General features: G+C 31.8%; 2 protein-coding genes across 3 annotated transcripts in view; both read right to left on the bottom strand.

Moving 5' to 3' along the window:
• Window positions 1-4,929: 4,929 nt before the first annotated feature.
• On the bottom strand, window positions 4,930-9,635 carry LOC136979923 (uncharacterized). Of its 2 annotated transcripts, none has more exons than XM_067275969.1 (4): window positions 9,140-9,635; window positions 8,647-9,063; window positions 5,651-5,826; window positions 4,930-5,573 (listed from the first exon to the last, which is right to left on the bottom strand). In XM_067275969.1, the coding sequence occupies exons 2-4, from the start codon at window positions 9,046-9,048 to the stop codon at window positions 5,024-5,026; spliced, it is 1,128 nt and encodes a 375-aa protein (XP_067132070.1). In that variant the 5' UTR covers window positions 9,049-9,063; window positions 9,140-9,635; the 3' UTR covers window positions 4,930-5,023. The 2 variants fall into 2 exon arrangements, with proteins under 2 accessions (XP_067132070.1, XP_067132071.1); XM_067275970.1 differs by having other exon boundaries at window positions 8,647-9,039.
• A 2,218-nt stretch (window positions 9,636-11,853) lies between these two features.
• Window positions 11,854-14,455, bottom strand: part of LOC136979929 (chromatin modification-related protein MEAF6-like) — a 34,626-nt gene continuing 32,024 nt past the window's right edge. The window contains exon 8 of the mRNA XM_067275977.1: window positions 11,854-12,081. The gene's annotated coding sequence lies outside the window, so the exon portion shown is untranslated. The remainder of the gene's footprint in view (window positions 12,082-14,455) is intronic.

Raw genomic sequence — 14,455 nt, 5'->3', positions numbered from 1 at the left:
ACGAGCCGCCATCTTCGATACCTAGAGTAACATTAACCAAAAACAGTATTGATTAGAAGTGACACAACACTTGTACAAAACTGTAAAATAAAAATCAGCTAATCAGTACTTATCAATTTGTATTTTTTTTTCTTTTATTAAGCCATGCACTTTTAAAGGTAATTAACTTTCGAAAATATTTTCAAAAATTCAAACGAAATAATAAAAATAACTTTTAAAATCAAAGTAAAATTAAAAACTTATTGAACTTATTTGTGTTTTATGATAAACTTAAATTAATCATTAATATATTTAACCATTAATAGACTTGAATAATAATTCTAAACTAGTTTGCCCTGACACGCTTACGCCAAACTAGTTTGGCCTAGGCAAAACTAGTTTGGCGTAAAATCGGGTTTTGCCGGTAACACATATAAAAATACAAATACGTTGTATAATCACGTTACTTTAAAAAGTATTCATTTAAATTTTGATAGCAAATACTTCAAGCAACACAAATAAGGTTGTACTTGCACCGTTATTTATATAAGGCTTCACTTTGATGATGTATACATAACGTGACCAGACGTCCCGTTTTGAACGGGACTGTCCCGTTTTAGAGTTACGAGTCCCGGTGTCCCCGAAATGAACTCTGGGACACAAAATTGTCCCGTTTTCTGAAACCGCGCGAAAATTTGAGTAGTCGAGCCGGCCGGACGGCCGTCGCGCCGGTGGCCGGACGCGATCGGTGTGCGAGAGCAAACCGCGTCGTCGGTTGACGCGACGATAGCCGAGAGTGGCGAAGACGTCATCGCTCGCGCTTTGTTGACTAATTGTTTGGCAGATTTTTCGTTCGCCCACTTCTCGATATTTGTTTTGTTGTTGTTTGATGCTCGTGTACCTAGTAAATAACTTAAACTTCTTTTGTTTTGGAATCATAAGTTAAAATGCCGAAACGTAAGTGTACGTTCAATGTTAACTTACAAGCAAAATATCCGTTTATCAAGCAAATAAATACTCCCTCAGATGTCAGATGTGAAAAGTGTCGTATAGAATTTAGCGTTTTCCATGGTGGTGCCAGTGATATTGAACAGCATTTAAAGTCTGAAAAACATAAAAATGCCGATCGTACCGCCGCTTCGAGTTCTTCGATGTTAATCTTTTTCAAGAAATCGGACGCACCAACTTTAAAGGATTTGGATATCGCCGCGGCAGAAGGCGTCTGGGCTTATCACACGATACAAGAAAACCACAGTTTTCGCTCTAATGATTGTGCGTCGAAATTAATTCAATCATGTTTTGATCTCAAATTTACATGCGCGCGTACGATATCAGAAGCTATTGTAGTAAATGTTTTGACGCCTACAGCAATGAAAGAATCAAAAGATGATCTTGATAAGTCCAATTGTATTACAATACTAAACGACGCTTCAAACCACGGTAACAAGAAAATATACCCTATTCTAGTGCGCTTTTTTCAACCTTACGTAGGTGTGCAAGTAAAAATTTTAGATCTCCAAGACCAACCAGGTGAGACTTCTGACATCATTGTCGATTATTTAAACCAAGTGTTGACAGATAATAATTTGACAGCAAAAGTCGTGGCATTTTGCGGAGACAATGCCAACGTCAATTTCGGAGGTGCGGCTAGGCGAGGAACTAACAATGTGCTAACGAAATTGCAAACATCACTGAAAAAGCCGTTGATAGATATTGGATATTCATTTTTTTATATTTACACGATTCGAGTTGAAGGTCTAAAGAAGTTTTGCGCCGAAACTGAAACGGAATATCAACAAATGCTCGGCTATAGCAAAACTAGATGGCTTGCTCTTATGCCTGCCTTGGAAAGGGTTTTAAAAATGTATCAGCCATTAAAAAACTACTTTTTGAGTATTGAAAAATGTCCCCTGTTACTAAAAAACTTTTTCGAAGATCCCACATCCGAATTGTGGCTTTATTTTTTACACGCTCTGTCAGCAAGTTTTCATCAAGCTGTATTGAAACTGGAAGGTCAGACTGTATCGGCAATTGAAGCTGCAAAAGAAATCAATCAACTAAAAGACAATTTGACTCAGTAACAGACCAATCAGTTTCTTCCATTTATGGTCCGTCAATTAATAGTGAAATCGAAAGATAATGTTACTCAGCAAAACGTACTCAGCAAAAATATGTACTCCAATAACCACCACCTTATAAGTTGTCGAGGGAATTTTTAATTAAGAAAACTAACGTTTTCGATCTATTCCAGTTTAAACCTGAGGATGATCTATGGAATAGATCGAAAACGTTAGTTTTCATAATTAAAAATTCCCTCGACAACTTATAAGGTGGTGGTTATTGGAGTGATAATATTACTGACATAGATAAAGAGTTTGTGGAAAAAGCGGCTACAGAATTTTATCAAACAAGCCGTGAATATCTGGAGCAGTGGACTTGCTTTCTTACCAAAGAAATGGAGATATTTTATTGGGCAGATTTAAAAAAGGTCCCCGCATGGGAAGACGTTCAAAAATCTCTGGATGTATTAATTGAAAAGGAATATATTGACTGTAATAAAGATGCAGAAGTTTTTGACGAAGTTTCGTTATTTTGTAACTACATTACATCGGATAAAGTAACCGAATGGAATAATCTAAATGTTTCCACGGAAACTCGTTGGGTGGAATTATTCAAACACTTTCAAGCCAACAATCTTCAGCATGAAAACTTTTCTATTTTAATTGAATATATTTTATGTTTGCCTGCTACAAATGCTCCAGTACAAAGAGTATTTCCTATGATGAACAAATTGTGGCCATCTGAGAAGACCCAGTTACAAATTTCAGTTCTAAAGGCGATGTTGATAATTAAGGTGAATATAAAAAAAAACGTGCCAAGAGTTTCATTCTTACTTAAAATCATCAGCTATATTAAAGCAAATTTGTTCCTCTGATAAATATAAATACAGTAGAGACTCGTAAATCGGCACCCCGGTAATCAGAATCGCCGGTAATTGGCACGATTTTCAGTCGGACTGTGTCGTGCTGAATCGAACGTTTTTGATACTAAATTTACTTCTAAAGTATAATTTTCATGTTTTTATATTCTTCAATATATTTATTTTGTTTGCACAAAATGCAGAAATAATTTTTAACGATACGATAGCCTCGATTATTATTATAAAAATTTTCGTTAGGCTTAAAATCGACGAAAATTCAACACGAAGCGACACGCAACGGAGAAAAATTTGAACATCGGACAGGTTAATATATTTTTTCGTACATAAACCGTAATGGGAACAAATCCCTAATCTGAACAACCCCAGTCCCCAATTGATTCCGATTTTCGGTTCACTACTGTATAACTAAACGTTTCGGGTATATATATTTTTTAATTCGTAACTTTTAAGCTAACTGACTGTTTCTGAATAAATAACTTTTAAAAAGTGTTTTTTTTTTTTTTATTGACTACCTGTCAATTAACCTAAATAAACCAATGTCCCGTTTTGAGTCAAAAAATAAATGGTCACGTTATGTATACAGTATATACAAACTATTTTTTTTTAAATCCAGCAACGAGTTGCTTAACTTATCCGGCAACATTTAAACTGCGTGTGGTGACATCTGTTATAATATATTATTTAAAAATTTTTATAATATTAATCATCCCTACCCTAAAAATTAAACTTTAATTTTTAGGGTAGTGATGAGTTTTGTTAAAAAATTGTAAATGCTAATAACGAGTAAAATCTTCATTAAAATTGACCTTACTCGAGACACGACACAGGATCCCCACCTATCTACTCACCTCCTCAACCTTTAACTACCAAAATTTAATAGCATAAATCCACCTAATATACAAACCTCTCCGCAAAATTTCAGAAAATGTAGACAAAAAACACGGTTATTAAGCTCTAAAGAAAGTGAACAAAATCTGCCACTTTGAAGAGATGGAAGATTAATTAAGGTCTAGACAACTGATCTTCACCGTCATCCGCCAGACTTACTATTTGAATCATTTTCCGAAAAGTATACAGAAGAAAAATTTTAAATGAAAACAAAGCTAACTTAAAGATGAGAATCAAAAATTATAGATTATCTTGTCTTTCAAAAGTAAAAAAAAAAAAAAATGTTCGTTTATAATTCCAAGTGGAGATTCATTCACTGTAATTAAATTTTCCCGCAGAAATTGAATATAGATATCGACTAAATAATAATACTTTTCTATGGCTGAGAGGTAAGATTTTGAATCGAACATGTTCGCTTGTATATTTAGGCGCTCTGGTGTATATTATTAAGTCAGTTTGATGTTATTTTGCGCTTTCTCATTAAAAAATTCATAAGAACGACGTCAAAATGACGTAAGATGGTGCACTATTCTGACAAAACAAGTGTGCCTCAGAAATATTCAGTAGAAATCCTTTCTTTCCATGGACGGTATCTTTTTTTTTGCTTTGAAAAGTGTTTGATCATAAAAATATTCGTTACGAAGTAAATTAATGATGAAGATATAAAGCAAAATGTGTAAAGATTCAATATATTTAGTCCATTATCAGAGAAAATTAATTAATTAATATACGACGTGTCGCTTTGAAGGATCAGATTCGTGTTCGGATAGGATGTCTCAAAATTTTTCATTATTTAACTCATAAATGCCGTACTCCGTTTCTCTTCGCACGTTTTTATGTCCTACAATACACATAATGGGCTTCAAAAGCAGTTTCTTTTAATGCCCGTGACATTAAAAGGACTTTTCTGGGACTCGAGCTTTAAATTATATCTTATATAACATTTGTATTGTCAATTCACAAAGACAGGAAAACTTTATTGTTGCTCTATATTAAATTAAATTTATAAATATATATTTTATTAGTTTTGAATTTACGAATTTTGAATAATATATTCTAAATATGAAAATTGTTAAGGATATAATAGATTTTTGAAATTATCTTCAACTTTATTTCATTGTTTCATTTGTTGTTTCGGGGATATTTTCATTATCTGTAATTCTTTTCTTTCCTTCGAATTTAAACGGAAGAATATCAACAAAGGACTTATCTTCGTTAGTCTTTTTGTCGAGAACCTTTTTTCTTTTGATGACGCTGAGGAACTTTATGTTTGAGTCCTCCAATCAGCCGGACACTAAACGCTTTATTAAGAAGATAAAGAGATTTCTTTCCCGACCGATATTGAGTATAATCGAAGACCATCGAGTATTTAATTATCTCGGGAATATCAATTTTATGTATAAATTCACTTCTGATAGGCACAGAATTAAAAATCAATGCAATTGCTACATAATATTCCATCTCTAATTCTCTTATCAGTTGTAGTATTATCTGAGGAGAGATCGTAGGAAACAATGTTATCAAACGGAAGAAAATGTCTTTGAATTCCTCATTTACATATAATCTTTCGTTAAAAACAATTTCGCTATTCTTACATTCTTTGCGAAATTGTCTAATTAAGTATTTTCTATAAATTTTTATATATAAAATAGCCAAGATTATGCTACACGTCGTTAAAATCAGAAAAACCAGAACTAAAACAAACTGAAAGTCTGATTTTGAATAAAAATAGCTTGACCATGAAATCATCTCGCATTCCGCAAAACTAGAAAAGAATTAAGCAAATTATAAACACGTAAAATGTATCTTTATAACAACAATTTTAGATATTCGAGAACTTACTCATTGCATACTCCTTTATAGGAAAGGCACGGTTCATACCAACGTCTTTTAATTTCTTTTCTTGGTTTTATAGAAACACCAGGGATGAGATGAATGGGTTTACAAGAAGCAGTTGGACTGCTTTCGTTAATACAGCATAAATGGCAAGCGTATTCTTTTTTCTCACATAAGCAATCCTAAGTTATATATAAAATATATATTATTCGTCTCCTATGTACAATACACTCCAAATTTATTTTAATTTATAGTTCTTTAACAGGGCACTATTTACAGGGAAGACAAAACAAGGTTTGTATAGGGTACTAGCAGACCCGGCCACGCGTTGTTGTGGCTCAAAATGTATCTATTATAAATGTATAACACTTCCCCCGTGGGGGAAATTTCAAAAAATCCCTTCTTAGTGTACATTCTCTTGACGTACCCTATTAAAACGCAATCAAACACGCATCTAAAATAGTATAATAAAAGTCGAGTTCTTCACAGTAACCCTTAATCCTGTCCCTCTCCCCCGCAAGGGAATATCGAAAAATCCCTTTTTAGTGTATATTCTGTTGACGTAACCTATTAAAACGCAATTAAAAACGCAAAAAACCGCATGTAAAATAGTATAATAAAAGCCGAGTTCTTCACGGTAAGCCTTAATCCTGTCCCTCTCCCCCGCAAGGGAATATCGAAAAATCCCTTTTTAGTGTATATTCTGTTGACGTAACCTATTAAAACGCAATTAAAAACGCAAAAAACCGCATGTAAAATAGTATAATAAAAGCCGAGTTCTTCACGGTAAGCCTTAATCCTGTCCATCTCCCCCCCCAGTGGGAGGAATTTCGACATGTATATTATATAAAAACACGTGCGTATTCGAATGCAACGTTGTGTCAAAATTTCAAAGGAATCGGTAGGAACAAACAAACGTTATATTTTATTTATATAGATAGATAGAAAATGATCTGCTTTAGTCCATTCTCACAGAAAAGCAAACTTAGGTCGTCGGAGTTAGCGCCATCTGTTGGACATAAAAGCCTTAATCCATATATAAAGATATTTTTGGAAGGGGGGAAATGGTGGTCTTCACATATGCCAGAAACCTTCGCGGGAGTGTATTAAACAACTTCCCGCAGTTTCATGGCAATCGGATAAATGGTGTGGTAATGCATGAAGGACAAACAGACAACAGACAGACATTCATTCGTTTTTATATATGTAGATATGTAAATTGAAAAAGCTATAATGTTAATGGATTATGCTTTAGAAAAAAATTCGATGTGAATAATACTTAAAAACAGTATTTGAATTACAGAATTGACCAATAATTATACGTACAATTAAATCTCAAAATAGCGTGCTTTTAAATAGTTCATCCTCTTAAAGCGCCAGCGAATACTTTCGAATAGATCGTCTCCATAAATATTAGAGAGCCCTTCTATGACGTCACAAGAATAATGGTATATACGCCTATTCTCGAACGTGTACTTCACTCAGTATGTGACGAAGCACAAGCACGGGACAGTCATCGATGATCATTAACCCGCTGTAATGTTCACACGGATAGTAAAATGTATGAATAGTGATAAATATGTACTGTAAATTACACTGAATAAAGTGGCTTGTACAAACGTAACGTCTTCACTACCTCTGAATTACTAAATTTACAATTCTGCATTGCAAAACGACATTGTATCAATAAATCAAGCGACTTTCAAACTCAAACTTGTATCTAGATGCCATCATTTATATATAATTATTGTTTGAATGAATTCAAATTAGCGACAAAGTCGATTCAATACCCATTCCAAAGGCGAACAAATGCTGATGCTAAATCGAAGTTAAGGCTTGACACTAACGCTCTGGAGAACCTAGGATCAAATCTGGACGAGCTACTTCAGGAACTTTTCTCTGATGGTTTATCTCGGATATGTATGACCATATCCACAATAGGTATGGAAAATGGGTATTTTTGCCCTATAGGCACGAAGTGTATAAAAAAACAAATTTATTATATTTGATTTATTATTATATATAATTTATTAAATTTATTATCATGTTATCATGTGTGCTTTTATGCAAATTTTTATATTTAAAAAGTTGTTTTATATTGTAATAAGTTTTAGATTTTGAATTATTTTCCCTAGAATCGAATGAGTTTCAATGAACGTTTCGCTCTATTTAAACTCAATAAATCGACGAGCGGTCAAGATAGCAGTCTACATCTGGGGGGGACTGGGGATCGAATATGAATGGGTCAAAAAATCCCTAGGAGTTTTTCGGGGTGGTCCGACCAGATATGTCGGCTCCATTCTTCACCACCCGGCCGCCCCATTATGGACCTTGCCGAACCCATAATGAGCTTGCTAAAAGAGGCCCTCTTAGTGCCTATTAGGCGGAGTTAAAAAAACTCATTAAATCGAGGAGTTAATGTATTCACATATTTTTCATTCTGGCTTATTACAAAATATAATATTTTAAGCAAGATTTTATATTAAATATTTATTTTCATATATTTAGAAATAATGACGGACCCACCATTGCTCGAGTGGACAAAACTACTGAAAACTGGTAGTTGATAGAAGGTTTGCGCTTGATCAACGGGCTGACCACGTGAAGTTTCCCGGGTTTTCTTCACTTATCTAACACCTAATTAGGGAGTGTCATTTTCCCATTGAAAATCCTCCCGGCATCCCGTTGGCAGATCGCCCATGAACAGTTCATTGTCCTCAACGCAACAGTTTATGGAGATGCGTATAAATTAAAACAAAAAAGACAAGTGACGGTATGATATAGTAAAGGGCTGCCCAGAAGGTAATAGGGCCTGGGAAAAATACATATCGGCGTCGTACAACAAATTAATTATATTGATATTAAAGGAAGTAAACGAAAGAAATGTTGTATAGAGGTTTCTTTCGTTTAACGAGGAATTAGAGGCCTTATACGGGGTGATTTGTTCCTTTTGTTCCTCTTCTGGGCGTCCCTGATAAACCACCTTTACCTTTGCAACTTACCTGTAATCGATTTTCAACACAGGGCGTATTGAGACAATTCCCATCCCTACACGCACGTGTGTTATAAGCGCAAGGAAAACCGCGAGGTTCGGAAATTAACGGACCGCAATCTGCAGATTCACCACTACAAACTCTCACTTTTTGGCATTCATTATTTGTAAATCCGCAAATACTTTTCTCGGATGCTGGAACAATTTGTCCATCTTCGGTACAACAATAATTGTCTCTAGCACTACAGTTTTTACCCTCGCTTTTTCGAACTGTGCAAGGTTTATCGAGTAAAGAACCCGGAGGAGCGCAATTAGGATCGATGCTATCGCATTCCTCGTCACTTCCACAATCGCAATCTTCCTCATCTTCTCGTATGCCATTTCCACATACGAGTTCCATCATCTTGGTCATAAAGACACCAATTACCTGTTCTTTTAACTTATATTAAAATAATTCAAAATCAATCCGGCATGTAGGCTCTAAATACGATATAATAATTTACCTCTTCTGTGTAAAACTCCTTGTATCGAATTCAGGAAACATATGGAATTCATTTCCTTTATATTTTATATTTGAAAGGGGTAATATTGGGTGTATTTTCTTGACAGGTTTATAACTACATTCATCATCGTGATCATAATTATAAGGAACCCCAAATCCTCGCAATAATTCGCGCACAAAATGAAATATGAGATCATTGTGTACCAATCTATAAGACCCGAGCCATGTTGACGTTACACCGACATTCCTCGATAATTTTTGCCTTTCAGAATTCACACATATTCCTTGATCCGGATGAATTCCGAAATAAGAACTTCCCGTACGCTTTCCTTTGAAAGGAACACCGAATATAAAATGCACCCAACAGTAATTATTTTTGTATTTTGATGCCTCTTTCAATGCCACTTGTGGAGTAATTCCTATTTCTTCTTTAAAGGGATAAAATTTCGAACTTTTATCTTTAAAAATAGTGACTTTTCTTAAGTCGAACATCAAATCAAAATCTTTAAATCTTTGTTCTGATTCCATAATCAACCACTCAAATAGTTCTCCGATATCCGCCATGTTCTGATGAAATTCTTGATAAAAGGTCACCGTGGACACCAATTCTAAGGAACATACTTTGGTGAAAGATGTTTTTGGTAAATTTACTTGTCTTCGATCTTTATTCGATCGCAAAAATCTATTCTTTTTGATGCTATTCTGATATTTGGAAACGATGGTATGAACACCATCCGAATCCGGCTTTATTTTATATACTGTATCAGAAGCGACGATGATTCCTTTGAACTTGTTTCCCATTAACTTGCCAAATACTTTTGAATTTGGAACTCCAATCAAGTGTCCACTGTATGGAAGCAAATCAGTTTCAGATAGCGTCTTCGTTACAGTCGTATTTCGATCGTGAATCTGGACTATAACATCATTCCGCGTGTTGTCTATTTTTCTCTCCTTTATTCGAAAATGTTTGCCGAATGCCCAAAAATTAATTTCGGAATTATTTAATACTTTGAAATCATTTATTCTAATCTGTTCTGAATTATCAAACATTATTTCCTCCAACGATATTTTTACGTTTACGCAGTAAGTGACGATGAAGAAAAAATAAAATTTACCTTCGTAAAATTTCATCATCATCTCTCAATTACTCAAGAAACTTTCCTAATATAATTAAATCAGTTCAACTAACTCATGAAAGACTGAAAACAATACCCACAAATTGCTAACAACTTATTTAACAACGTTTTCGTCAAGTTTATTGTTTCGAATTGTTATTGTTTTCTCAAATTATCTTTTAATACGAATTTAAATGATAAATCTTCAAACATTAATCTAGATTATCGAATTAAATTAATATAAGAAAACATCAAGAAAATCTTACATAGCTTTAGAATTTACAAATCATCAAACTTGTCACCAACATAAATAAAATTAAATATCTTTTGATTTCTTAAATGTACTTTAATAATATATTTATCATTTGATTTTGTCTTCAATATATTTGACAATGGAATTTTTAAAGGTAAATTAAGTAATTTAACTAAGTTACTACAGTGGCTAGTACATCATCTTGATTTGTTTATTCTTTTACAGTGAAGCATGGCACTGAGTAAGAAAAAATAATTCAAGTTATTTTCATAATGAATACCCTCAGTCAGCATGAAGTTGCTGGAAAGCTTCATGCTTTTTACCCTCGCTTTTTCGAACTGTGCAAGGTTTATCGAGTAAAGAACCCGGAGGAGCGCAATTAGGATCGATGCTATCGCATTCCTCGTCACTTCCACAATCGCAATCTTCCTCATCTTCTCATATGCCATTTCGCATACGAGCAACACCAAGACTATTGGTGGGAAGTCTGGATAGAGCCTGTTAAACTTTTCAACTTCACATTGATAGACTCCTCATTATCAATTTCAAATCATCTTAAATTCATTTCTTCTTACTCAGCACCATGTTTCACTTGGAAAATTATAAAGAAACCAACATAACTACTATGATACCAGACTTATGGGACATTCTGTATATTGTCATTATCTATTATAGAGATAATATATTTTAGAGTAACAAATTAAATCATTTACAATATATCTACAATTGTGAATGCATTTTTATTTACTTTTGCTTGCTTTAAGCAAGAGTAAATGAAATGGTTTCAGGCAGCATAATATTTGACTAATCTGTCTCAAGGGGATCTTTGGGAAACTGGCTTCTATTTAAATGTTAGGCAAATAAAGAAAATCTGGAAAACTCCACATAGCCAGCCAGCCCATTGATCAGGTGCAAACCCACAACCAACTAGTGTTTAGAGGTTTGATCCAATCCACTTGGTCATTGGTAAGCATTAAATCTTGGGAGAAGACATGGCATCATTAAAATAAATCATGAGGTTGTATTTTCATGTGCTCATATTTTAGTCTTCTCAATAAACAAAGTGTTTGTTTCTTACTGTGTCACTTTTCATTCATTTACATACCATGTCATTTTATATTTTTTATTAAAGAATAACGTGTTTTATGTTAAAGTACTTTTTAATGTTAATTTTTATTCTATATGATTTTTATGCAGAAAAACTAATATATTTGAGATTTTCATTTTCATTAAATATTAAAATAATATGAAGGACAAATATTTTGCAATTGGGTTTAGAACAAAATAAATTAACCTACAATATCTAGGGTAACTGTTAAGTAATATAAAACTGACAACAAGATGTAATTACATTAAACATTTAAAATAAAGAATTTTTATTTTAAGAATTTTTTCATAAAACTGCTTTCCATATAAAAGCCAATAAAATATTTTTTGAACATTAACATTTTTCATCTTTCTTTGACAAAATAATCTCTCTTGAACAGTAGAAAACTATACTTTTTGTATACTTTTCTTTGTAAATATGGTAGGCTAAAAACTATCTTTCTTCATAAGTAGAAAACATCTTTAAACCTACAAACAAAAATACAAGTATTAACAAAAATGCCTTTCTAAAATAAATTTTTTTATGTATATTACATTTTAATTTCCTAATATTCTGTATTTTCTCAATCATAAAAAGTGCTATTTCTATGATTCTAAGATGAACATTAAAAATCAATTTTAAGATATTTTTTGTTTCAAATAGAGAAAAAATTTTTTAAGTAATCTATTTTATGTTAAGTAATGAGTTAGAAAAACAATAAAAATACTAAGAAATGAATAATACTTCATGGTCAACAGAAGCAGATGAAATTTGACAATTTGATCAGTGGGTATAAAAATAATGATAACCAAACACTTGAAGAATTTGAATGAAGAAAAAAAAATCAATGTAGCTGAGGGTTGGGTTAAAATATTTAATGAAATGCTGAAATAGGATCTTGAATTCTAAGATATAATAATTTGATAAAATTATTCCTTTGTTTTTCAGAAACTACAACTTCTATTTTCACTCATAAATTCCCTGTAGTGGAATAAAAGTCAAAATGAAGTATTGAAGTCATGAAAGAAAAGCTAATTATAAAAGCAAAACTGTGACTTGCAATTAGTTTTATGATAAAATTGCAAGTGATCAGAACTTAAACAAATTAACACAAACAAAATAAGTTTATCTGAAAAATATGCTTGGTTTGACTTTTTGAGGAAACCTTCTCCATCAATAGAGTTGAATGGTACTATAAATATAATTATTAGTGCCATGTATAGATTGCTCCTTATGAGAATCAAAGAACTCCAGGAATCCATCACAAAAAAGATGACTACTATCGCATTGTTACCTTTGCATCAGAAACGATTGCCAGATATCGCTATTTATTTAATAAATAACAATATTTACCTATTTAATAATAACAAAATACTTAAAGGTATATATTTTGTATTTACCTTTCTTTTATCTAAATTAATTTGTGTTTAATAATTTATTTATTTATTCAAGCCTACACATGTGATGTGATGACATATACCTATCCAATTACATTTGAATTTGTTTTCTATTCAAATTTATGTTCCATCTTTAGAATATTTAAAAAAGGTTAAAAATGTTAGTTTTCCATTAAATTTTTGTTCTTTACTGGATTAAGATGTATTATGGAGTTTTTAATTTAAAACTGAATTTTTCTAAAGTATATAATGATAAATGTAATAAAAAAAGTCAATTATTTCAGCTGACTTAATTTTGTAATCTGTTCAAAATTAATTATAAAGAATACTTAGAACATTAAATACTTTCAAAAAAATATGGAAATCATTTTTCTTTCAACATAATATATTGAGGTTACTGAATTTTAATAAGATTTTCTAATAAAATTTTAGGTTTAAGAAATTACTAACATTTAATTTATTAGAGAGATGACAAAAAGCACAATTATAAATTTCATGCATTTTAATCCTGAGGCAAAAAAATATCTATTCTACTTTTGGACTACACAGATGTGAAAATGTCAGCAACTAAATATAATACTCATTGTATATTTTATCAGTATCTGCCAGGAGTATCTTGACATTTGAAAACATCAGATGCTTTTTTTTATTTGTGATTATTTTTATTTAGCTTCATATTCTAAAGCTAGAGTAATATCATGTTGTTTTATTTCCAGACGCAATATGATTTTCTAAAAATGACTTTATATACAGTTAAGAACTAATCTAACATTACTCCAATGTCAGAATATTAAGCTTATTGAAATTAGCAGCTATTTTATTTATGCAATTAAATATTAATTTTAAGAATGTTTCAATAAAATGTAAAATTGTCAGCTCATTAATTGTGTCTAAATCACACTGAAATCACACTGTATCATATGAATATACTGGTATAATTATTATTATATTCTGTTTTGCTTATAATGTTATTGTAGTTGATGTAATTCAGAAAAAAATGGGGTTTTTTCCTTCTCGTTATTAAAATATGGAAGACATCATTTTTATATAAGTCTAACATTATTCTATAATTTTTAAAATTGGATTTATGTTTTATCTTTAACAGAAATTGTGCACAGTAATTAAAATTTAGAACTTTCAATATAGTGGAGAAAAATTTCATGTTTTCTTAGTTCTTAGTAATGAGGCTCTATATACACTATACGCAACCACATCTGTAAATTTCACTATGTTCCTATAAATTTCTTACATTAGGAAAGATTAAAATTATGACAGTCAATATTTAAAAGAATAAATTTGTAGGATATTATTCTAATTTAATTCAAAAATGATATATCAAATTAGTTTTTCATCATTTGTGAGTTAAATATACCTATATTGTTTAGTAAAGTTTTATCTTATTTATTATCTTTTTTTATTGTTGATGATGATAATAAAAAGTTAATTGATTAGTACTGCATATTTG

Source organism: Centruroides vittatus, unplaced genomic scaffold, assembly GCF_030686945.1.
Source record: "Centruroides vittatus isolate TY-2023 unplaced genomic scaffold, ASM3068694v2 contig_651, whole genome shotgun sequence".
In the NCBI taxonomy this organism is placed as follows: Eukaryota; Metazoa; Arthropoda; class Arachnida; order Scorpiones; family Buthidae; genus Centruroides; species Centruroides vittatus.
This window is presented reverse-complemented; position numbering and strand designations above follow the sequence as displayed.